Source organism: Podarcis tiliguerta, assembly GCF_965153285.1.
Source record: "Podarcis tiliguerta genome assembly, chromosome: 2".
In the NCBI taxonomy this organism is placed as follows: domain Eukaryota; kingdom Metazoa; phylum Chordata; class Lepidosauria; order Squamata; family Lacertidae; genus Podarcis; species Podarcis tiliguerta.
In genome coordinates, this window is record NC_139535.1 from 57,443,191 (window position 1) to 57,469,991 (window position 26,801).

At 41.1% G+C, this 26,801-nt stretch overlaps 1 protein-coding gene across 8 annotated transcripts in view; it reads left to right on the forward strand.

Moving 5' to 3' along the window:
• The window catches only part of EBF1 (EBF transcription factor 1), a 370,285-nt gene that overhangs the window by 267,536 nt on the left and 75,948 nt on the right, over window positions 1-26,801 (forward strand). For 4 of the 8 annotated variants that reach the window (XM_083423165.1, XM_083423169.1, XM_083423167.1 and 1 more), the window contains exons 9-10: window positions 15,683-15,816; window positions 24,635-24,761. In XM_083423165.1, the coding sequence (XP_083279291.1) occupies window positions 15,683-15,816; window positions 24,635-24,761 (261 nt within the window). The remainder of the gene's footprint in view (window positions 1-15,682; window positions 15,817-24,634; window positions 24,762-26,801) is intronic. The other 4 variants (XM_083423166.1, XM_083423170.1, XM_083423168.1 and 1 more) reach the window with 1 other exon arrangement.

Sequence of the window (26,801 nt, forward strand, 5' to 3'; positions counted from 1 at the left end):
GGGTTTTACAGATTTGGAATATTTAACAGTCAGCGTGTCAAAGCAAAACTGTATCCTGCATTCTAGCAACGTATAATAGTTTTCAAAGATTAAGCATCTCCCTGCTTCATGTGCAGTCATACCTTCATCTGTGAATTTATGGTAGTATTATGGTTTAATGAATTGAACAAGTCCCTGAACAACAACAAACATCCTTTTTTGTTCAAATTTAGGTACTGCACACTTTGTTCTTCAGATGAATAATAAATCCAATATGTTTCTTTGGCAGTAAACTCCAAGCTACCTTTATTGCACATTACTAATAACCGCTCAAGGGTTTGTTTGTGTGTGTGCGCACGCATGCATGTGTGTGTGTGTATTTGCAAAGCGCCACTGTTACTTATGCTGCAAGACACACAGAGGCTGCAAATTTATATTCCGACAGGCAGAGGCAAACCTCTGAGAACAGATGGAGCAGAGTTCACCACAAAGGCTTAATCCTATCAAGATGATTCCTCTATGGCCATCTGGATTATCCAACACCCAAATTCAGTGCTTGTTAAAAATACAACGTAGGCCAAGATTAACGTCACAGATTTTCCAGTAGACTTGTTCATGTTTGATTTTATGATTCCCAGGCTCTGGAAAATTGCATTAAATGATATCCTCTTTTTTTAGAAAAGAAATCAAAACAAGAATAAGAGCACAAGGACGTCGTGGGTTTTTATTTGTAGAAACCAAATTACAGTCTGTTGTTCCCCAACAATTTCCTCATTTTTTAAGGGTTTCTTTAATTTGACTACTGTCTTCCTGCAGTGTCCAAAAAAGCAGAATTTATCCAAAAGTAGGAGAATTGATAAATGTTGTCACGGTATGAGAGCAAGTATATTTCTTGATTACAACAAGCGTAGCAATCAACTGAATTAGTAAATAATTAATGATTCCTTATTTATACAGTTTTATTTATTGGCCATTTTACACTTGTCTAAGGTTTGGAGTTCTAACCTATAGACTTCCGTTTCAGTTCTTCTTGCAGTGCTGATGCAAAACCTCTGTGCAGCTGATGTAATTTCATTAGCATGATTTTGAAAATATGCCTAACACAACACGCAGTGTGGGGCGAGGGAGGAAGTGGGATAGTTTCATTTGAAATTAGGCCACATTCAATTTAGCCTGCGGTCTATTCACCATATTTATAACTGCGTAAACAATTTACTAACAAGCTTGAATTAGTACATTCATACTTTAAATAATTACAATCTGTTATCAATCATTACCATGAAATGAATAGAGTTACTGTAAATGAGGTCAAAACCTGGGGTTCTCAGGGTAGGGTAGGCTGGGATGCCATTTATTTTCAATGGAATAGGCACCATTTCCATCTTCCAGCCTTGGCCAGGCCAGATGTGCTTGTGAAGCTGGGAGAGGCAACAAGCAGGTATGGCAGAAGCAGTCAGGCATCTGGATAGACAATTTTCTATTTCCCCATGGCTTTTCCAGTGCTTAGGGTTTTTTCTTCTTCCAGGGCTTCTCCCAGGTTTGGATCTTCAGGATCTGCCTGCCTCTGTTCCCCAAAGAGCTCTGGCTTGGGTCAAGTGACTTTTTATCTATGTAGCATCCCAGAAGAGTTTAAAATCCATTTAATAAAGGGAACTGGGTACATTTGGCCATCCAGATGTTGTTGAATTCAAAATCCCATCAGTCCCAGATGGTCAGAGCTTTAGTCCAACAACATCTGAACGGCCAGGTTTCCTCATTTCTGCTTTAAAATAAGTAGACTGGTTTTAAGTCCTCTTCAAAAGCATCCCACTCACCCACCCCATCCAATAGATTTTATGAAAGCATCCCACTTTGACCACTGAAGTAATGTGACCAAGTGCATGTCTCTATCACTAACACTACAGATGCTGAGAGTGTTTGTGCACATTGTGTAGGTCAATAAATCCCATCCTGATGTCCATAAGGAGAGCCTGCTGGGTCTTGCCAATGGCCCATCTAGTCCAGCATCCTGTTGGACTAACAGTGGCCAACCAGATCACTGTGGTAAACCCACAAGCAGAACCTGGGCACAAGAGCACTTTCCTCCAGTGGTTTCTAGCACCAGGTATTCAGAAGCATTTCTGCCTCTGACAGTGGGGGCAAATAGCTGTTGCAGCCTCTGTTTCACAGGAAAGACCTCCTGCATTCTGGATCCTGTCCAGACATTCTGGCAGATTCCACTGAAGCTTTTCTACAGTGGAACCAAGTGGTCTCCACATCTCTGATCCCAGTAATCATCTGTCTACAGACAAAGGCTTTGGATCCCCCATAGTGCTTAAGCACTTGCTGTCTTTGTCCCAGCTCAGTAAACAATTAAACAATTAAATTACAGACTTGCAGCAAAATGCTTTATTGGGTATTTAAGCTGTATTTCCTTTTGCCTCTCTTGCCTTCTACTTCTCTTGCTTTTCTTCCTCCCTTTCACCAACAGTTCACAGTCCCCCTCTCCCCATAACCTAGACCCCCTGTGAGGATTTCTCCCTAGGTCTTGTCTTTATAAGTAATGGACATAATTTAAAACAGTAATTTAAGCATAATTACTAGCATAATAATAGGAAATCCATTAAAAGTTTTCCTCTTCTGCAGTGGTTCCATTGACTCTAGTAGAACTGGTAGGGAATAAGTAGCGCAAAGTTCGCCTTTTAATTGCTCTGCAGAATTATAGTCCATATTGGGCTATGTACACATTAGCAGCTGAACGTGCAGTGAGTTAGCTTTTTCTGCTGTGTTTCCAGTCTCATTTGCACGTTGCTGTGCACACCAGAGGAAGTGGGGGTGGGGAATGTCTTTGTCCAATGCACATTACCTGTTTGGATTCCCCATGGCTGCAAATCTCCCTCCTCCCCTATTCCTGGAAGCTGCCATCTGTATGTGCACAACAGCCGTCTCAAATGGACACACCTCAGCTTAACTGAAGTGAAAGTGGCTTGCATTTTCAAATCAGATGGAGGCTGGTTTGAGGGGAAATGCATCAAACAGCAGTATTTCTCAAGAAGATACGGTTTCTCAAGAAGATAAGTGGAGTATATATTAATGCCACATTAGTATTTAGATCAGTTAGGCTGTAATACCTGGGAGTAAATATAACCAATTTCAGTGGAACCTCTGAATACATGCTGCAATAGAACTAGTGTTGTTGTTTTTCTGCAGAGTACACAGTCCCGGCACCTCTTTTCCTTAGAAGAAAAGCACTGCATAGTACTGTATTGCATATTAGGAGGCTAACCCAATGGAGAAATGCTAAGAGACATGTGTGGATCACTGCCTTGTCGTGGTGAAGGGGCTTGAATAACTCCAAGAAACTCTGAGCTATGCCGTGAAGGGCCACCCAAGACAGACAGGTCATAGCCGAGAGTTTAGACTAAATGTGATCCACCTGGAGAAGGAACTGGCAAACCACTCCAGTATTTTGCCAAGAAAACTCCATGGATATTAAAAAGGAGAAGCTTTGAGAAGAAAGTGAGAGTTTCCAAGGTTCATGGGGTCATGGAGAGTCGAATATGACTAAGACGACTAAACAACAACAACAAAGTGTGTGTGTGAAGTGAATGTATTCAGCAATAAAACCAAACAAAGCTTTGGGCATTAAATCTTCATATGCTCCCTGGGTTTCTCTAAGCTTACAGAGAGTATGTAAAGGGTCTCTGCTTACATTTTAGTTCAGGCAGGTTGGGGAACTTCAGACCCTCCTGCATTACACAAGCTATTTTGCTTTCCAGTGTGATGAGTTTCCCTGATCTGTGCCTCAGGGACAGGCTCCTAGGGGTCTTCAACACAGTGAGGTCTTTTTCACAGTTCCTTTTAATGCCCTGGGCTTTGTTGGGTGGAGTGGAAAGGACAAATTGTTGAAGAGGCACGTGAAGGCATCCTGAAAAAGGGAGGTGCTTTTCAACCACATATGAAAGTTTAAAAAATGAAGTTTAAAATCCCATTTTGGCAAACCTCTGGTAAAAACATGTTCTGACATTCCTGTAGAAATAGGGATGACTCATACTACATGTATACCAACTGTCAACTTTGTGGAAAATGCAGAAAGGCCTTAATTATTTGAGGATACTCTGGCTCTGCTCATGTAACAGACTTCTGTGTGCACAACAGAACTCTCTCCCCTGTCCCCTCAAAATCCGCTCCAGAAGATTGAGGGGGGTGTCTTCTAAAGCAGACTTTTTTGTGGGCGGAGAAGAAGTGGAACTCTACACTGATGCGTTGAATGCAACCCTTTCAGTTTGCTTTTTCTTTTAAGAGGGAGAAGTACACAACTTTCCCATTTTCAGAAGTCTAGTAATTGGGGTTCCTTGGAGTATATATGTAACCAACTTTTAGCTGTGTGGGTGATAGGAAAGAATTCCATTTTGGAACCCCCGGGACAAGGGAAAGGAAAGAACTGTGCTTCAAGGATGCACCCCCTCAAGTCCCCTCCTCACATTCCTTTAAGGCAGAGATAGAAAGCTTGTGGCCCTCCAGATATAGGTGGACTTTTGTGTCCACCAGGAGGGGAACTGTAGCTCAGCAACAACAAGAATACCAGATTCCCATCCCTGTTTGCCACAAAAGGATAATTTTTGTTGGAACTGGGTTAAGAGGGGAGCTGAACTCAAGCTCTTCCACAGTATGTGACTTCAGGGTGAAATGAATTTGAGCTTGCTATCTCTTCTTCCCCCTACACCCAAAAAATGTTTCAGAAATATTGAAGGGTCTTTTGCTAGACTAAATGAAAGCAAGCAACAGCCAAACGTCTGGCCAGCCAGTTGGAAGTTTACCACCAGAACATAAGAAAATTCCTGCTGGATCAGGCCCATCTAATGCAACACCTCTTGCAGGACATAAGGGCAGCAGCACACCCCTGTTTGTCTGCAAGGACACGTGGTCTCCAGCATCAATCAACAGCCAGTCCTACACTGTTACCATTTTAGGCTCCCATGGTATCTGCACATAGCATACCTTCTTCAAAATACAACAAATGATACTCTGTGCCTCAGTAAGTGTCAAGCAGAAGCAGTGTAACAAAATCTCTGCCCTTGTTTCTTCTAGGCATAGTGACTGGCTGAAGACGAAAACAAAATCAATAAGTATATATTTAAGCACTTAACTAGGTGATGACACAAAACAGTTTCCCCCCCTTGTGCTGTTTACAAATACAGAACTTAAAAAAATATTATTTGGCAGTTAAATTGACGACCATAAATGGACAAATAAAATTCTACAGTAAAGCCATATAATTTATTTTCACACTATTTAGAAAAAAAAGTTACCACTTTGAGGTACGTTTCTCTAAAATGTCATATTTCACATCTAAGCAGCATTCTGCTTACTTGATTCATTAGGAGTGGGTTTTCACATGAATATAATATTAGCAATGACTAGAAACTAGAAAATGAAGCAGAGATAAAGGTGACCTCATTGGGCCACCTGGGGGAAACACCCCACTATTATTGCTATTATAAGGGTTGAAAAGAACTGTCAACTTCAGTTCTCTCAGTTTCTAATTTTTCCAATCTTAATTTTCATTCTCTACATTTTGCAACAATTAATGATTGATTTTTTTTCTTTCTTTCTTCACAGAAATTCATCAGCATTTTAGTACAAATTTCTCCTAATAAACACATTTTTATATGCCATTTTGACTAATGTACACACTTTTGCAAGTGATTTGCCCTAACATATGGATTTTTGTAAACATTGTTTTGTTGGAGAAATACATTGCTAAATTTGGATAAATATGAATTTAAAAGGATAGCTGTGTTTTGATTCACATATTTTGGAATGTGATAGACTCAGATTTAAATTTGATTTAAATTAAATTGAATTTCTCATCCAATCATGATGATAATGTATATATAAATCACAATTATTTTCAAGGAGAGTTACACATTCTGGGAGATTTAGAGGAGGAATCTCAGGGCTACAACTAGGCAATACCAGGAGTCCTAGAAAGTTGCAGACAGTTAGGATATATACAGTGGTACCTCGGTTTAAGAACAGTCCTGTTTATGAATGATTCGGTTTACAAACTCCACAAAACCGGAAGTAGTGTCCCGGTTTGAGAACTTTACCTCAGTCTATGAACAGAAGCCGAATGGTGGAAGGGCAGCGGCGGCGGGAGGCCTCATTAGGGAAAGCGTGCCTTGGTTTAAGAACGGATTTGATTTAAGAACGGACTTCCAGAACAGATTAAGTTCATAAACCGAGGTACCACTATAGTATTAATCTTGATGGACCAATGACTTGATTTGATTTGATTTAAAACAGCTTTGTTTTATGTATTTGTTTTGACCTCTCAAAGTGTTTAGTGTTTTGCTGAAAGTGCAGCCCTCATGCTTATTTAGCATTACTGGAATATGCTGTCTTTTTGTTCCTGTGGGATGTGAACCGTTGTTCTTGCACAGGGGACAGGAACCTAGCTGCATGAACTTTATTTTAAAGAGATTTTTTGCGAGTGCAGTAGGAATGGACGGGTGGCTAGGCAACAAGAGAACTTGATCTTAAAAACTGGGTGAGTGAGTCCTTGGTTCTATTGCCATAGCATCTAGCCACCCTTCTCAAGGATAATCACTGTAGTCTCAATACTATATTGACTATAGGCTGTATTAAGCCCTGAGGCCCAGTTGTACAGAGAGCTAACCTGATTGTGAATTTCCATTTCCATTGCTCTAAGGACTGTTTGATGTAGTCTGTTAATTGGTTTGCTTGAAGATCTTTGGACAAATATTTTCCCCTAGGACCATTTTAAACCCAGTCCAAATTTATTTAATCAGAATTGTTTGTCTCTCCCGTAATTGTTGCTTTACATTTTAAAGATGTTGCTTCTCGGCTGCGTCTTGCTTTAATTCGTTGAACTGATTCTGTGCAGTTAGATTGCATTTGCACTTTTCAGACGTTATCAAATGCATATATGCTCATAGCTCAATTCTGACGATGTCTATCGTTGCTGGAGCCTCCTCTTATGGAATATGGAAGCTAAGCCAATGTTTCATGATGAATATTAGAGAAGAGGGCTAGGGGTTGGGTCTTTCTTCCTGAGTCCAGCACGGACTGTGTATTAATCACAGCACAAATAGATTACAAGACCAATGGCAGGACCTTGCTGATAGCTGTACATGGCACTAATTCGCCTCAGTAAGCCTGAACTTCTGAGTTCAATTAACCCTTATTCTCAAGGCCCACCCATAAACTCCAAAGTAAGCACAGTTTTCCGCTCCCTGTGTGTATGTGTGTTTTATCAATGTAATAGATTGTTTCTCTTTGAGAGTGGAAGCCAGGCACATTGCTTATATGAATTCTAGCTACTAATGAATGGGGGTGATGGGGCCACTGCGTTTTGGTGGGCATGTGCATCACTGTCCCTTCGATCTGGCAAATCAGAATCTTTGACGCTGCCACTAGCTTCTTAATTTATTTGTGTCATTAGATACCCTGGTGGCCCAGCAGGCGCTGCTGGAGGCTTCCCCAGTAAAACTGTTTGCCCACACAGAGCATTAGCGGTTAAATAAGTGCAGAGCAGAAAAGGTTCCCCCCTCCCCATTATAATTATTTTTAGTATTCATTTTCCTCTGTCTGCGCCATTGTGCTGAGGCAAATTGGAAATCTGGTAATTAGGCCCTGACTCTTAGTGTAGTATTAGAGTCCCAAGCCAAAGTTCAACACCCTGAAATGAAATTTAAACCAATTAATCAGTTAGATTTTTACCGCTTGTCCGTGTTTTCTCAGCAATTCCCACAGCACGTGGCCTTTGATCAATTCTCCTGCAAAAGCTAAAATGTGTGCCTGCTGCTAGCGAGATGGGGATGACATTAACATGGCACTCATAAAACAATCAGAGCAGTGAAGCCCTCAAACAGAACAGGGCATAGTAATATTTAATAAAAGCGAGCACATAATCTTCAGAATTAGCATTTTGTGCCTTGCAGTACCTTTGGGAGAAGAGCTTTTATTTGTGGAGTGATCATTATTATAACAAAGAACAGCTACCTAATAATTTCCACTTTAAGTCTGCAATATGCTATGAGCATTTCTGAACCATTATGCTAAACTGAGGCCCGGGTAATCATTTTATTGTCACCATTTGAAGGGAGGAAATTCCCCTCTACCTTTAGTGGCTGGAGAAATGAGAGAAAACCAAACCACAAACACAACATTGTAGTAGTAGTAGTAGTAATAACAACAACAACAATAACAACTTTTTTGTCTCTTCACATACTTTATATGGTATAGAATGCTCTGCATTCAGAAGCATAGGGGAAACCTCGTTGGCATTCTATAGGAAAAAATTACGTTATTTGCTTTTGTTTCTGTTGATCTCGTGTGTGACAAATAGTTTCACTCTTACAGATGCTATTTTACTTCATTGGTTGATTTGTGAACTGGGAGTAATGGTGCAGTCCTAATCCCAAGCAGGCAGCAACAAGACTTAGAACAGCTGCTGCAAAACTGCTGTGTCTGGAGCCCCAACACTGTTGCCAGTGAGAGAGGGGAACGTTAAAAGTCTGCAGTTTTTGCTGTGCCAATTCCAGGCTGGTGCGGCGAACAGAACTGGATCAGCCCTACCCACCCCTGCGCACACACACGCGCGCGCGCACACACACACACACACACAACTTGAGGGCCATCTTAAGCATATCCAGTGCCATGGTGCAAATATCTCTCTGGCGCCCCCCCCCCCCCCGTTTCCCAGAGTTGTTGACCTTTTTTAAGTGGGAGGGGACTTTGGTCCGGCTTGTTTAAGTAAGAGGTGCCCGGATCGTAGCCCAGATGCCCCCCCGCGAAGCCTCCCTCTAAGCGCCCGGAGCCCCTTACCTACCCCCGTCCGGGGAAGTCTGCGCCACAGGAGGGCCAGCAAGCAGATCAGGTGGCCTGCTGGCTGTGCCATCTTCGCTCGGAGCCAGGATCACACAGGGCGCTTCCCTGCTCCGCTCGCAGACTCTGCAGGGAGGCACGCAGGCAGTGACGAGACCAGAGACGGGCCCCCTGCGCCCATCCCCGATCGCACCCGTCAGGCATCCAGACAGCTCGGGGGTGGGGCAAAGGGACTTCCCTGAGCCGGATTCAGTACACCCCAATGGGTGGCTGAGAGGAGAGGGGCGGGCTGCCCCAAAGTGGGGAAGGGAGCACGCCCTGACTCTCCTTCCCGGATACTCAGCCTGTGGCGCCCTCCAAAATCTGGTGCCCCGCGCCACTAACGTCTATGGGTAAGACACCCCTGCACAACTTCCACATCAGTGGAGCATCATTCCTGTTGAGCTATGACAGGTGCCCATAATCTGCACTTTCTAGAAAGAGTTGAAGACATTTTTGTTCCAACAGGCTTTCCCAGATGATAAATGGGTTTTGATTACAAATGCCCACTTGCTAGGGTTTAAATCTTGTTTTCAATGTGTTCGTTGTTTTCGTGTTTTTTAATTATTTTATGTGTAGATTTCCTTGAGGTGAGTGTTTAGGACAGGGGTCAGCAAACTTTTTCAGCAGGGGTGCCAGTCCACTCTCCCTCAGACCTTGTGGGGGGCTGGACTGTATTTTGAAAGGGGGGGGGAATGAACGAATTCCTATGCCCCACAAATAACCCAGAGATACATTTTAAATAAAAGGACACATTCTACTCATGTAAAAACATGCTGATTGCCAGACTGTCCGCAGACCAGATTTAGAAGGCGATTGGGCCTGATCTGGCCCCCAGGCCTTAGTTTTCCTACCCATGGTTTAGAAGGTCAATCATAAATTAATAGTAGCAGTAGCAGCAGCAATAACAAACAAACAAACAAACAAACAAACAAACAAACAACTTGCCAGTGGCTAGACTGACTTAAAAACCCAGTGGATTCTTGGATAGCTCAGTTTTGTCCCCATCTTACCCCCTCCCCAAATACCCTGCTTTAAGAGGTTTTGCTGGCTAGCATCAATGGAGATTCAGCCACTGGTAACTTTGGACTGTATAGGAGTTGTACCTTGTGGCACACAGCTCTGCTTTTCAGCAGTAGGGAATAGCTGGGAGCTCAGGAAGAACAGCTGGGTGCAGGGGCTGCCTCGGCTGCCCCCCGCAACCTACTGACTGAGCTGCCTGCCTCATTCTGCTAGATGGTAGAACCATCTCTGCTTAAGAGATTGCTCTTGCATTTTTCTGTCAGTGTGAAAGTTTAGAGTTGCTCTGCGCTGCCTAGGTTATTGGCTTTTAGTGTTTATTTGATTGGATCCTATGATCTTGTTAAGCTGTTGCCTTATTTGTTCACCACTCAAAGAACATTGTGTTGCTGATAAATATAATAAAGCTGCTGATAAATATAATAAATAAATAAATTTTGATGTGATGTGGACATACTTCTGAGAGAGTCCTCTAGGGTCTCATCTAGAGCAGTATTTCCCCAACTTGTCGTTCATGGCCCACAAGCGGGGTGGGTATCAAAAGCTTTTTCATTTTTGCTTGAATGTCTCAAGTAACTAATAGACAAACCTGCAGCTAAAATGCACAAAACCAATGGCCACCAAGGACCTAAAGGTACAAAAATCATGTGAAAATAAACTGACAAGTCACCATGTCAAGTAAATGTGGACCCATGGGTTGCATATGGTAGGGGTTAGGAACCACTGCTCTAGATCAGTAATGGCCAAACTCAGACCTCCAGCTGTTGTTGGACTACAACTCCCATCATCCCTAGCTAACAAGACCAGTAGTCAGGGATGGTGGGAATTGCAGTCCCAAAATAGCTGGAGGGCCGAGTTTGGCCATCACTGCTCTAGATGGTGTGTCGGATTAGGATGTTTTGAGCTGCTATCCCAAGACCAATAACCATGTCAAAAATGTTAACTAGGGTCAAATTAGACATGGTGTTAATTATCTGAATGCAAGTAATTTGCACATTGAATAGCAGCTGCAGGAGGGCCCTCAGTGGGATTGTAGGTTTCCGTCTTGCTGTGCCCTCCACCCTGCCCTGTTCTTCCTGAAGCTGCAATATGCAAAAGAAGGAAAGCCTTCATTTGGTTATGCGAGTAGCAGCTGGGAGGTCATTTTTGTTGGGGTCACCACAAAGGTGAAGAGGAAAGGCTTAAAGTCTCCCTTAGACACAGTCAAGAATAAGACCCACAAATGCTTCAAAGAGTCCTTCAAAGAACAAAAATAGGACAATGAATCATAAAACTACCAAACAACTGGTATAGATCCATTTTGACCATCAAGTCTTTTTCAAAGATGTCCCAGTTAACAACAAGCCCTTGGGAAAGGTTTCCTAAACAATCTTCTGTGGACAATATGTCCAAACAATTCCTCTTTTGCAACAGTGGCTGATAAGAAGTCCTTTCACTAAGCATTTTTCCTTTTCTTGAAAGGCTGTCCTCTACAAACACAGCTTTATGTTATTACATCACATATTATCCAACTTCACTGAGATGCAGATTAGATTAGATTTTATTACAAAATATAGCTGCATGTCTGGTTTTGCCCTAAATGGCCATGTGAATTTGCTCATAGTTGGGATGCAAAAGAGAAGAGTTTGCCTGTCGTCATCCTGGTTTCCACGAAAGCCTGCAGCTTCTTCCAGATTGAGACAGCTGGGCTTCCTATTCTACTGTTTTACTACAGAATTCGCTGACTGTTTTCCCAGTTCAATAACAAATATATAATTTTCATACCCATTGTTAAAAAACATGTCTTTTGTACCAAATTTTTATTTCAATGATTTCTAGCTTCTTCCTGCCTCTGTTTATTTATTGCATTGTCTTATTGGTCAGCATCAATCTTGTTAATAAGTGGTTCTGAGAGAGGGTAGGAAGGAGGCGTCTCTATTTTCATACTGAATCCCCCCCCCCCATCAGTTGCCTGCTTGCATTGAAGAAGGAAGACACCATTTTGTTTTGGATATGGGGGGGATAAAATTTCAGGGTGATACTTAAAATTTAAAACTATCCCTGAAGATACTAGCCCACCATGGAGTGAAGAGTGAATGGATAGATTATCTTGTTGATAATTCAGCCTGCCATGATAGCATTTGGAGTTCTTCACTGTCAACAAAAAGATGGAGGCAACTGGAAGGCTTTATTCCTCCAGAGGCATGGAGTTGAAAGTGATGAATTGGTGCTTTAGTAATGGGTTTAATGAGGAGCTAATAAAAGTGGGGTGGTGGGGTGGTGACGGCACTTGGTGGGTCAGGAGAAGACCTGGCTGTGCCTGGCATGGAGACTAAGGGACATGCAATGGAGGTTAAGCCAGAACTCATCCTGAGATTTCATTTATCCTGCAGATGTGAGAAGGGACTAAAATCCTGAAACCCTGGAACCTGTTAACCTTATTTTTACATCCATGCCTTCCCTTTTGTTAAAAAGGAGGAAAACAGTCAACATACCTCCTTTCCTCCTGCTGCTAATAATCTCCTCTCCAAGGAGAAAGGGAGAGAATGGCAGGTTTCATTGTGCTCATTGAACTATGAATTATTTGTAAATTTCTAGAAAATATCCCCCTCCCACCGAGACATGTGGAATATTGGTTAAAGTTTGCTTATGTGGTGGGGTGTGTGCATGTACCATCAGGAAGTGTGTAATTGAGAAGCAATTTTAATTTTATCCATGCTCTGATTTAATCAGAGCATTTGATTCCTTGGAGGGCGTGGGGCGATATTTTTAAACTGCTTTTATTAGCTGTAAGCCCAGCACCATGAGTTGAGCTATTAAAAAAAAAAAAAAGTGAGAAGCTTTCTTGAGTTTTTAATGCATGCATGGCTTTATGAGTGAAATGCAAGTCCAGCGTAGACATATCAAAGTTAGGTGAGTGTATATGTAGCAATTCCTTGACTGTAGTGTTGTAAGATTCCTTTCGTTAGCTCATTTTTTGAGGTGCAAAGCTTGATGCTGTCTAATGGATGGAAAGGGCTTCTTTCCGTTCTTCACTCCCCTTTTTGAGCAGGCAGTAGGACCAGATTTCCCAGAAGGCAGACTAGGGACTAGGCAGACATTTTTAGAAACCTCAAAATCTTGTATGAAATCTTAGCCAAAGCAATAGTCTTAATACGTAAATAGAAACAACAGTAGCACTCGTACAGTATACATCTAAGGTCCTCCTATACTTTAGCAGATGGCATTACTGGGAAAAATGTTTTTCACTGTTTTTAAACAAATACATTTTAGCTGCCTTGTCATGCTACCAATCTGTACAAATTCAAATTCTAAATATATTTCATGCTGCTCCCCAAAATATTGATGGATAACTGCAAATAACTTTCAACCAGTTGCCTCTAGATGGTGAACACAGAGTTGAACACATCCAACCCATAATTGAGTGTGCTCAAGTGCATTGAAATCAAAGTGATCTATCTTCTGGACAGTCCCATGTAGTGGATCTGTATTATTTAATTTTTCTACCAAGGGTCTTTGGCTGGGAGGGAGAAACTTGCTCAAGGCTACCCAGGATGGCCTGGATTTGAATCCAGGACCCTCTGGCATGTTCCTCTTGAGACCATTTTTATTTGGATAAAATTCATACATGCCATGTTAATTATGCATGCATCAAACTAAGGGTGAGGTAAATTGTTGAGAATCTTCATATTCCTGTTGAAAGTTTCATATTGGAAAAGATAAACTCTTCCTTTAAACTGCTTGAAAAATTAGTCAGAAATCAAAAGCATTTCTTTTGGTTCTTATCTGACTCCTGGTGCTAACTGCTGCTCAGAATGTGCCTGGTAAAAGCTTCAAAGGACTGATATTTGGAGAGATGTTCAGACAGGTAGTGCATAGGAACCACTGAGGGAAGCGCCTGAGCCTTGAAAACAAGGGTGGTTTTCTCCACCCTGATCTGATGTGTAAGGATTGGGAATCGCCACCCTGCCTTACAATGGCTGGGGAAAGCTTCCAAGGAGGATCCAATAAGATCACATCCTACGCACAGTTAGCTTGTGCGATTTCAACCATCCGCCATTCAGAGCTGGCTAGTTGAACTTGCACAAATTAATTGCATGCAAGGCAGAGAGTTTGAATGCTCCCTTTGCACCAGGTTTTTACATACAAATTCAGGAATTTCATAGAACAATCTTTGCCAAACTGATGACTTTGGAATACAAATCCCATCAGCCCCAGCCAGCACAGCCATACTGGCTGGATCTGATTGGAGTTGTAGTCCATAACTTCCAGATGGTACCAAGTCGAGGAAGCACAGCATAGATGCACAGAAAAGGCGAGTGGGAATAGAAATGTCCCTTCTAGCTTGCATTACACAAAAAAGTGTGTGTGCAAAGTCCCCTTGAAATAAATTTACACAATTATTCCCCCGATATTTTCTTATTATTTTCTTATTCTGAGGTTCATGCATGAGGTGAAGGGGAATGTGCCAGATTTTCACAACCTTCAGTTTTCACTTTGTGATAGGAACTACCAACCCGGCAAATACTTTTGTCAACTCCATTCAACAGACAAATTGTTCAAAATCCATGTTTTTTAAAACAACAACCACTGTTTCATACAGGAGCTGCATAGTTCTAAATCCTCCTCAAAAGGATCAAACTCATGAATCTTTTCCGAGTCTTGGCACATCAAAACTGTGCAGTCACTGAGTTAGCCCACCACCAAAGGACCAAGTCTTGTGAATCTCCCCCAATTTGGGATTCAAGGAAAGCAATGAAATCTGCTCAGTCAGTGAACAAGATTAGAAAGGCCAGACTGAGGGAAACTCTCTAATTTGTCAGTTGCCTCTGGGCCCATCTCTCTTTAGATACATTATTTCAAGCCTTTTTGCAAGCCCTTTAGAAAAGTGATGGTCGGTTGCTCACTTCCAGCCTCCACCTGTGGACTCACCCACAGCCTCATAGCTTGGCACAAAGAATTATAGAGAATATATCATGGGAGGCTGGTCTTGCTAGTCCGTTTTACCATTGGAGCAAGGGTTGGGCAAGTCCGTTGTGTCAAGGCTAGAAAACTTAGGTGGAATTTGCAATGGACTCTTGTGCCCATTAAAAAAAAATTCCCCATAGAATTACTTCCCTTAAAAGATTGATCAACTACATACAACTATGGACTCAAGGGGCATGTTGTTTTTATAACAGTGGGGAGAAATTCAGGCATAGGTAACCTATGATAAGTGTAGCGCTGCTGCTTTCTTTCATGGTATTAAAGTAATGGAACATTTTAAAGCATCTAATTCTTTCACAAATGTGAATTAGCAGACGACTGCTAATACATGACACCATATTGGTTGTGCAATATCATGCTAACAAAATTCAAAAATGATTTTATAAAACTTATTAATTGGATAAAATGGTTCCACGACACAAGGAACACTCTAGACACAGTATGTTCTCCAAATAAAATTTGAGCTTTGTTATAATGGAACTCAAAGACAGCCCAGGATCATGTTTTGTGGAGACCTGAATTCAGTGTTACAAAAATGTGCTCTATTCTCTAGTCAGGCTTCCGCCAGCAATGCTGCTATTTTCTTTCTATGGCCTGCCAAACACGATTATCTTCTCAAGAGAAACAATGGAAACAAAATAAAATTTTAATGGCAAACATTCCCTTTTCAAAGATCTGGTTTGGGATCTCTCGCACACAAAGTAGAGAGATCTCTCTCTCTAGAACCTGCATCATAGTATAGGAGAAAGAAAATCAAAGCTTTTCCTCCCCTTCCCCCTCTCAAGTCTTCTATCATTAAAATCTTGTTCTAACAGCCGAATACTTCTTTTTCATGTGTGTTGGAAAGCAGCTACCCCATGTATCAAAGCCATCAGTCCAAGTGAAGGATGGACTACAGGAGGTGCCACTGTCATCATCATAGGAGACAATTTCTTTGATGGGTTACAGGTCATATTCGGCACCATGCTGGTCTGGAGTGAGGTAGGTGTTGTCTGCACATTAATATCCAGTAACTTTGTCTAGTTTATAGCCAGCTTTCTTTCTTTTAGGCCCTGTTCTATTGCAGTAACAATGAGAAAGATTTCCTTATTCCTCCCATTTTATATAAAAGCACTAGAGCAACCCTTGGCACAAATATAGTGCCACTGTCCTTGTTCACATTATCATTTCTAGTCAGTCTATTGACATTCTAAAATATAATAATCTATGTCACAGTCCCCCCCCAAAAAAAACCCACTGGTAGTCTCAGTTACCCTAATTTGCCTGAACATGAATAAAACAATCCAGCGCTTAATTATAATTCTTCTTTTTTTTTAACTAGGCACTGGTTTGCACAACTCGTTTTGGCAAACCATGGTTTAGTGTGAATGTGCAAGTATGCAGGCCCCAAGAGAGGAACTCATAACTGTTTTGCTGCTCCCTGGTCATTCCTCTGTTGCATTGTGCTATGCTATGCCATAGCTTGATTTAGTGTGTCATCTGAACCCTGGCTTATGGTTTAGCGCTCTCCAGACTAGCCATGAACTATAGCCAAAGTTGGTCCTATGATTTATTGCTTGTTGTTTGTCCAAAAGAACCAAACCATATTCCAGATGACTTACTAAGCCATCCAAATGACTTACTAAACTATGGCTAAGATCAACGCGGCAGCTGAACAACTGGGGAGGAGCAAGCTAGTTGTGACCTCCTCTTCAAGATCCTGTATGTTTGTGCTAAAACATGGTTGGGCTTAGCATGGTGTGTGAATGGGGCCACTGACTTTATATTCTTTGTGCTGCAATATCTATACCTTAGTTAGTCATTTTCTCTACTCATTTGTTGACATTTTCCTTCCTTTTCTATTTCCCATCAATTTATGCCACAAATTTGTGGCCATGTCAGTGGTGACATTACTTAATCCAATAGCAGTTGTTGGACTATAATGGGACTACTTCACAAAAAGTGATTTGAAAATGGCAGCTTTAGAGGCAATTGAAATGTGTAGATGCTCATGTGATATAATAGATAATTTGTTTGAGTGCCTCTTATGTCAAGATCTTCCACATCTGGAGAACTAGTAAGGAAAAGGCTTACTGTCAATCTACAATCATCTCTGATGTGGGAGATCTTCATGTGCCAACAAATTATTAGAAGAACATCCCCAGCACACACACACGTATTGAGTCTTGCAAAAAATTGTCAAGCTTCAAATGGCAGGAGAGTGTAGCGAAGCTGTTCTAGGAATGAGGAAGATTCAGTTTGGATTTAAAGGAGAACGTAACTAATTAGCATTTTTTAAAACAACAACAACAACAATCTGAGAATCAAAACAACCATCTTCCAAAATTCGCACTTCTTTGAATTTTGCAATGCAGTTCTTCAGCCAAGTGATATATAAAAAGTGTATACATTGGGGTAGAATGTGTATTAAAATGCATTTGTCAGTTAAGATAACATAACAAAAATGCATTATTTTGGGGGACATTCCTTTGCAGAAATTGTATCTGTTGCAAAACTGCACACAAATGTGAATATTAGGAGAAATTCACTAAAATGCATTTTTTTAAAATTGCAAAATGATGTGGAAATGTAGAGTACTGGATTTAAGATTGGAAAAGTAAGAAATTGAAAGCGAAATTGATGGATTCACCCGTTTGCTGTGACAAAGGAGAATTCAATGTGAATGGAGAAACTATACCAAGATGAGAAGAAGGCTTAATAATAATAATAACAAAACCAACTTTATTATTTAAACCCCATCCATCTGGCTGGGTTTCCCCAGCCACTCTGGGTGGCTTCCAGCATATATAAAATTGCAATGAAATGTATGACATGCACTTAGGGGAGAAGCCATACTTCTGTGGTAGAGCATATCCTTTGCATGAAAAGCATCCTAGGCTAATTCCCCAGAATCTGCTGTTGAAGTGTCTCAGGTATTAGTGCAGGGAATGAGTTATGCTTAAGACATTGGGCGCCATTTCTAGATAGCACTGGGCTAGATGAACCAATGATGCAACTCAGTATATAAGGCTTCTTATATTCATAATGCCCCATTCTGAAGTGGTATCATTCCAAGTGACGATTGCAACATGTGAGTGCCTGTATGTTTGAGCTGGCTCTCAAATGAATAAGCATTTGATCATATGTTACTTAAGGTCTAGCCAAGAAGACAACATTTCTTTGATTTTTATGGTTGCCACAGCAGTTTTGCAGTTTGGTCTTTGGTTCTTGAAAAGTATGAGGGATCATTTTACAGTAGGTACCAATAAAGATGTGAACTTCATCTTTATTTTCTTCATGGAAATTTGGTTGACCAATAAGGCATTGGCAGCTGTGCCATTGGCTGCAAGAGATGCTTCACCATGATGCTTAAATAAACAAGATTCTTCCAAGGTGCCATGTGGTCATTCAGGGAGCTCCCCCCACAAACAAAACAAGTAATCTGTTTCTTTCTTCAGAGGTATGGAACTTTCATTTAAAAGATTAATTTCTTTTATACTTCCCTTCCATATTTCTAAGTCTATTGAAAATATTGGCATTGGGGTACAGCATTTTTAAGGGCTAAGAATCAGTTTCACCCAGTTTACATTACACTCCGAAATGAATTGATCCAATACAGTTAACTGCAGGGGATAAATTTTAAAAGCACCTTTATTTAGACCTCCCCCTTTAGATCTAAATTAATATTTTACATGTGCATTTGAGAAACAAAGGACATGAGCTCTCAAGTGTTCATTCTGAAATAGTCTTGCTGCTGTAAGGCACACACCATAAGCAATTTGCAGTGCAAATATTGTAATTTTAATGTATTTTGCATGTATTCAAGCTTTGTAATTGCAGTATTTATAGGCATGAAATGGAAGCTGATTATCAAGCCATTTATTGAGACTCTGCACTGGTGTCTGTGCCATTGAAGAAAATAGGACTTTTGCTAGCACAGCACTTTGAGGATTGAGATGCATGTTAAATATGTAGATTTAAAATGATTTTGGAAACACGTATTTATTATTTAAACATACATTTCAGTTATAGGCTCTCATAACATAATTACAGCCTTTCTCACTCAGGGAAGTACGTCGGAACATAATTTGTCACATTAATTGTGTGCAGAAATACAGATACTTCAGGCCAGGGCTTTCAATTAATCTTCAACTGCCATAATGAAAATTATTTTAAAAATTCTTTGAGGGTTTTTTTAAAGAAAGAGGAACAGGTTATTCACTTGAATTATGTCGTTCATACATAAACAACAATTGTATATACAATGGCATAAACAAGCAAATAATTTCAGTCCCAAGACCAGATTATTTGGCAGCCTTGATTAAACCTCAGAAAATGTTGACTCTCTCTTGTAAGATGAGGACTGCAGGGACACTATCCCTTTATGCTTAAGAGCACGAAAGCATAGCTTCTTTTTTTATCTGTCACCCTTTCTCTGTTTAACTTTTGTTAGCTATATACATTTATTTTAGTGATTTGTTTTAAAACTATTTTTGATATTTTTCGCTCGTTTTGAAGTGGGCAAGACAGGGTAAAAGTCTTGTTGTTGGGGAGAGAGATCCTAGTGAAACTGAGAGGATGCATAAAGTTTTTGAAGCCAAAATAATTATATCCAAAGTAGCCCACAGAGACATTCTCCATTAGGGTACTGATTAGGTAGCTGGAATGGAAGAATTGTATATGTTGGAAATGGACAGTCTAAACATTTGCTGTAGGCCTCTAGTTCTCCTCATGTTGCAGATTAGGGTCTAAGACCACAAAAATCGTCACTGATAAAGCAATCTTTGAATTTGGGTACTTCTGACATTAGTGCCATTGTGCTGCCTCTCACATATTCTGGGCTTCAGAAATTTGGGGAATTGTAAGAAGTGGTTCCAGGTGGTTCCAGTGAAACAAATCTGGGTTTTATCCATGCCTTGATGGGAGACTGCCTTTTCAGTGGAAGAAAAGTGGGATATAAATGTTAATAATAAGAAGAAGAATGAAAAGGGAGATAGGCATATGGCTGTTTACAAATGTCACGAAAAGGTAAAATCCTTAATCTGTTTTGGGTTTAAACATTAAGACCTGTGCTAATTGTTCTGCAGAACTAAAAGCATGTGCTTTGAAAGTACATGTCTTTTTTCATTATATTTATGTTGATAAATTTCTTCTTCCTCATGGTTCCAGCTGCTGAAATTACTTATGTTCATGCATTCATTCTTTTATTTATGGATTATATTTAAAGCACAAGCCTTCCCCATCCACAGAAATAGGGAACGGTTAAAATAATAAAAGTACACAGAAAAATCCTGATAATGTCAGACCAAATAAGACATAAAGCCTCAGCCCAATTGAGAGCTTAAATCTTGAAGCCAAAAGCCAGCCAAAATGAAGAGGTCTCATAGTGTGTCTGAAAGAGGCTCCGTTAGTATTTGGCAAGACTCCAGGAAAGGAATTTAATAACTGTGGGGCAATTGCTGTACTTCTCTGCATTACACGTATTGCATAGCACACTGCTGGTGTGGATGTTAAGTACACTAATTTCAACCAACAGAACAATGAGGCTGTTGGTACATTTCACTTTTGCACAGTAACTCAAATGAATTTCTAACAAGCTGTCAATACTTTTGTCATTCAAGACAAATTATCTAGAACTAACAACATTTTTTAAAAAATGCATCTCAATATGACCAACAGCTCCATAGGATGCAGTTACAGTAGGCAAAAGAAAAATAATTGGAGTAGCTTACGAACTTGTTACTGATGCAATGACCAATATACTTTGGGTTCTTAAAATGATAGCAGCAACATACGTCTTGCTATTCTTAAGCCCTGTAATACGCTTCATGTTCCAACTGATTTAAGAGAATTTATATGAAACAGATGACAAGCATAACATCTTAAAAAGTTTTAAGTTTACTTAAAAACCCCAGAAGGGAGAGGTGCTGTTGTGCTTGATTCGAACCTCGTTCGATATTCTCATTTCTTTTATGTCTTAGTAACTCACTTTATTTTCTTAAATAGATTTATATTCTGCTTTTTTGACTAAGTCCTCGTAGTTGCTCACAGCTTTACAGAATGTAATGCATATATTAAACACCACACCTTTGAAAAATAAATAAAAAGAATTAGTCTACCTGGAGTAAGTGCCAGATGTTGACTTCACCTGCCTTTTTTCTCTGTCCTGGATTTGTATCCGCAGAGCAGTTAGTAGTAAATGGTCCTGTAATGGGAGGAAAGATAGTCTAGCAGCAGGCAAGTGCAGTTATGTTAGTGTGTACAGAAAAACTGTAGCAGTTACTACAAAATAGTGGTAGGCTGCTTAGAGCAGATAAATGTTCCATTGCATCACATTTGATACAGTGAAAGGATGTAGCACAAACTTAAGTGCTTAAGGATTTGTGACATTAAAAAAGAGAGAACTAGTACCTAGGGGTTATGTCTCAGGTTTTGGGGTTCCTATAGCAGTTTAAATGTCTGGGCTGTGACTTAGCCTATTGATACACCTGCATCATTAGTGGCTACTCCTACACATGCATTCCTGAAGCACTGCTGGGGGGAGGTGTATATGATTTATAAGAATCCATTCAAAATTTCAACACAGGAAGTGGGGGGAGGGGGAGGAGCGGTTTTCAGATTTACCCCTTTCTGTAACCTCCAGTGGAAAATAAACTAAATGTCAACAGTTTGATAGAAAGTTCGTGGCCAGAATGCCTGGACAAAAATCTATATTTAATTGTGTTTTTAAAACTATAGTTTTTGTTTAACATATTTACTTAAAAGAGAATGAGGGAGCGTGATCGTAAAGAACCTTCCAGCAAATCTGCTGAACTCTTTTCAACCTTAACACTATACAACAATGTACCATAAATATGTCAGTTTCTTCATGGGAACCAACATGTTTTTATTGGGAAATGGATGAAATGATGTTGAAAGAGAATTAAATTGGGGACAGACATATGGAAGCTGCAGAGATATTAATTTGCACACATACAGACGCATATACACACATATACATATTTACACCCCCACACACCAGGGGGTTTCACTGATCACAAGATTTCATTTGAACGCCCCCACCCCCAAAGTGCTTCATAAAACAGCCTGATTTGGCTGGAACCAATTTGAAGCCTGCCCAGTTCAGCTCAGGGGTCCAAGTCTGCTTGTTTTCTTTCCAAAAAGGAATAAAGTCTCGCTTAAAAAAAAAAAAGGCTACAATTGGATGACATTTGCAGGCAAGGTCACTCCTTCTGAGGGCAAGAATCATGCAAAAATGCAAAAGGATAGCTGTACTTTTTCCCCTGCAAAGGCAGCCATTACAGTTGGGAGTGGGTAAAAAAGGAATCACTTCATCTTCCCTGGTGTTTAATGGGCAATTGGTCTGAAAATTGCAGACAGGAGAGAGTTGCTTCTGGGTAAGAATGGCAGACAAATAAGCCCAGGTGTTTTTGTTCTGGGAACCTTTAAATTTGATTTTGGAGTGGGAAGAACTGAAAGATTTGTTTTCCTGGGTGAAATCATTCTCTCTGATTACAATTTAAAGCTGTCAGTCATAAAGGAACTCTTCATCCTGGCGCTTAGAGTTTGGCTGTTGCAAAGCTGTTCCCTCCCTCAAAGCACTGGGATTGGAGAGGGCTAGTAAAACCATTCCCTTTGATTATGAGATGAAGCTGTCGATAACAACACAGCTCTTCTTCTGTGCCCTCTTACCACTCTGCTTTCCCATCCGTCATCATCCCGCCCTGGCATTATGATGTTATGCAGCAGTGATTGGTGTGGCACCACAAGCGGCGTGGTGTGGTGCATCTGGCTTCCAAACAGTGAGCTTTGCTGCTGCTTACAAGGGGGGAATGGCAATGTGCAGAGAGCTCAGCTTGGGGCAGGTGTAGTGGCAAAGCCAATCAATGGTGCTATCAGTGTACCTACACTAGACTGATCTTCCTATGCTTCACCTCTGTTCCTTTTGGGAAGCGGCAACGATGCTGCCTAGGAAATCAGGAGCACAATTCTGTGCTGCCTTTTTGCCACCCCACCAACTGCTGCTGTTGTTACGGTACCTCAGGTTACATACGCTTCAGGTTACAGACTCCGCTAACCCAGAAATATTACATCGGGTTAAGAACTTTGCTTCAGGTTGAGAACAGAAATCATGCTCCGGTGGCACGGCAGCAGCAGCAGGCCCCATTAACTAAAGTGATGCTTCAGGTTAAGAACTGTTTCAGGTTAAGAACGGACCTCTGGAATGAATTAAGTACTTAACATGAGGTACCACTGTATATGCCACGCTGTAAAATGAGAATGAATTTGGGCAGAGATGATGCTATCTTATACTGAGTCAGACCACTGGTCCACCGGGTTCCATATCTGATGAACAGTGACTCCCCAGTGGACTGCCAGGCCTGATGTACTATAACTCAGGATGCCAGGGATTGAACCTAGGGTCCTCTGTATACAAAGCCTTTGCTTTTGCCACTCAGCCAATACCTCTCTCCATGGCCAAACCCTCTTTGAAACCTTCCTCTTTTTATTTAAGTTTGCTATGTCTTCATTTCATTTTCCTCTGTGCTGTGTTTTTATTATGCATGCAATTTACCCAAGAGATGAATGAGTGGAAGAGTTATATATAATATAAAGGTAAATGAACCCTGGACGGTAAGTCCAGTCAAAGGTGACTGTGGGGTTGTAGCACTCATCTTGCTTTCAGGTCAAGGGAGCTGGCGTTTGTCCACAGACAGCTTTCTGGGTCATGTGGCCAGCATAACTAAACCGCTTCTGGCGTAACAGAACACCATGACGGAAACCAGAGCGCATGGAAATGCCCTTTATGTTCCCACCGAAGCGGTACCTATTTATCTACTTGCACAGGTGTGCTTTCGAACTGCTAGGTTGGCAGGAGCTGGGACAGAGCAACAGGAGCTCACCCTGTAACACGGATTCAAACTGCCGACCTTCTGATCAGCAAACCTAAGAAGCTCAGTGGTTTAGACCACAGCACAATGTAAAAGTCACTTCTGGAAAACTAGTGGAATCTAGCAGAAGTTTAGTGCTCATCTGCATGCTTTTTGCTTTCAGAAAAAAATATATGTTTGCAGCCCTGTTTACCAGGAAAATAATGGGAGTTGTGTGTTGTAATTTGGCATGATGAAATTTGGAGTCTTATTCCAGCATACAGTTCTTTCTCAACATTTAAAATTCAGCATGGCATGGAGGTATATCGATCAAAAAGCCACATTCCCATAACACAACAGGTAACACTGTATAAAAAGAAATGTTAGAATCCAGGATATAAGCACTAGCATTGTAATTAGGAAAACTAACATAACAATCCCCATGTCTGAGTGCACCCTCACTCTTGCACAGATATATGTCAGTGAGGCACAAATGAAATTTACTTCGACTGGATTATTCTCTTGTCATATGAGGTACATACTACATTTTAGAACTTGGGAATTTTCTGTTAATTTTCAATAATATGCTACGGAAGCCAGCATATGCTAGGCCCTGAATTATTATTATTTTCCTTGAGATGCATGGATATATAGAAACTGCAAGTTGACTGCATTCAAATGTTGCAATGTGTCACAAACAATTTTCATACCCAGAAGCAAATGCCTGCCATGTATGAAAACAGAGCTAATATTATTACAACTGGGAAGATGAACATTTGCAAATATTGTTGTCACTGGCTTTTATACTGGTTACTTCAAAAACGTATTCAAACACTGACAGGTTAATTACACGTTCCAAACCTTTGTTTATGTGATCTGAGAAGAATGTGTTATTAAAGAACTATTTTGCATCTCACTGATTTCCTCCTTGCTTATTTTTTTCCTCCTAGCTTATTACGCCTCATGCAATCAGAGTTCAGACACCACCCCGACACATCCCAGGTGTGGTAGAAGTTACATTGTCCTACAAGTCCAAGCAGTTCTGTAAGGGCACACCTGGAAGATTCATCTACACAGGTAAGGCTGCTTTAATTTTGACTGTTCATAACAGAATGGGAAAAGATGTGTTTCATCCATCTTTGCTGACATTGCTGCTTTTAGACTGAATGTTACTGCAGTAGGCTTTGGTGCAACCACATTTGGAATGCAGCGTACAGTTCTGGTTGCCTCACTTTAAAAGGGTATTGTGGAGTTGGAAAAAGATTCAGAAAACGGCAACCAAAATGTTTAAGGAGATGGAGCAGCTCCCCTGTGAGGAAAGGTTTCAATGTTTTGAACTTTTTAGTTCAAAGAAAAGGTGGTTAAAAGGTGACGTGATAGAAGTTTATGAACCTGAGCATGGCACGCAGAAAGGGGCTAGGGAAAAGTTTTTCTTCCAGTCTCCTAGCGCTAAAACTCAAAGACATCGAACGAAGCTGAATGTTGGAAGATTCAGAACAGAACAGTACTTCTTCACACAGCACATGGTTAAATGTGGAACTGGCTCTCACCGCTGTCAGTGACAGCCACAAACATGGATGACTTTAAAAAGAGGATTAGACAAATTCATGGAGGATAAGGCTATCAAGGGCTACTAGCCATGATAGCTGTGCTCTGACTCCATGATCAGAAGGAGTAATGTTACCAGTTGCTGGTAACTACAGGGGGGAAAAGTGCTCTTGTACTTGGGTCCGACTTGGGGATTTCCCACAGGCCTCTGGTTGGCCACTTCTTAGGTGACGTTGATGTATTTGAGTTGTTCTGTAGACAAAAGCCTCTGCTTCACAGGTGTGCATTTACATAGACTGAGAAGAAGGGAAAGTATGGTGAGAAAGCTTGTTCCATATAATAGAAATATGAAATACAATGCATACCCTTTAAACTTGGCATGTAATATACTTACCTGGCAGGGGATACACCTTGATCATAAACTTGGCATGTAAAAAGGTAAAGGTAAAGGACCGCTGGATGGTCAAGTGCAGTCAAAGGCGACTATGGGGTTGCAGCTCTCATCTTGCTTTTAGGCCACGGGAGCTGGTGTTTGTCCGCAGACAGCTTTCCGGGTTATGTGGCCAGCATGACGAAACCACTTCTGGTGCAACGGAACACCATGATGGAAACCAGAGCACACGGAAACACTATTTCCCTTCCCACCACAGCAGTACCTATTTATCTATTTGCACTGATGTGCTGCCAAACTGCTAGGTTGGCAGGAGCTGGGACAGAACAACGGGAGCTCACTCCATTGCGGGGATTCGAACCGCCGACCTTCCGATCGGCAAGCCCAAGAGGCACAGTGGTTTAGAGCACAGTGCCACCTGTGTTTTGGGAACAACCCACTGTGTTTACCACCATTGGCCATTTGTACAAGCAGTGTAGTCTACTAAGACATGCTACTGGTAACCTTAAAGCACTCCTAGTGGAGTTCATACGGCTCTCTGACCTAAACACAATGGATTGAGTGCAGATTGTAAAGCAGCAATGCTTGAAGATGGTAATCCTTAACTCCCATCTCTTAGGCATCACGTTATAGCTTGCCAGGCTAGAAATGCATTTGGGTCAGGCATGAGCCTATGGCTGGGCAATATCAGGGCTTTGCTTGTGGCTCCCTGGCCCTGCTCCAGGGAGGGCCTTTGGATATCAGCCTTCGTTTTCCTTCTATACCGCTATGGCCTCGACTTCTTGCTACCTAGCACTGTCTTTGTTCAAAATCCCTTTTAAATGGGCTTCCCAGGTTAGACGCTGGCCTGCACTTGAAACTCTCTTGTCTCTCAGGACTTGTATTTCAGCTCTCCGCATTCTTGGCTGCCTGTATCCATTTATTGCAAGGGCTAACTTTTGCAGGGTTGTGTGCCTATTGTCTTTTTAGAATCCACTTCAAAAAATAAATAAACGGGGTGGTGGTGGTGCTTTTTGTTTTCTTTGCACAATGTACTCCATTTTATACAGAACAAAGAAGGAACTTAGTGCAGTCTAGAGGACTTAAGAATCCACAAGCAGATGACTGGGTACAAAAAATTAAAAGGGAGGGGGAGTTATACATTTATACACCTATCGGTCTCACCTTCAGAAATGCCT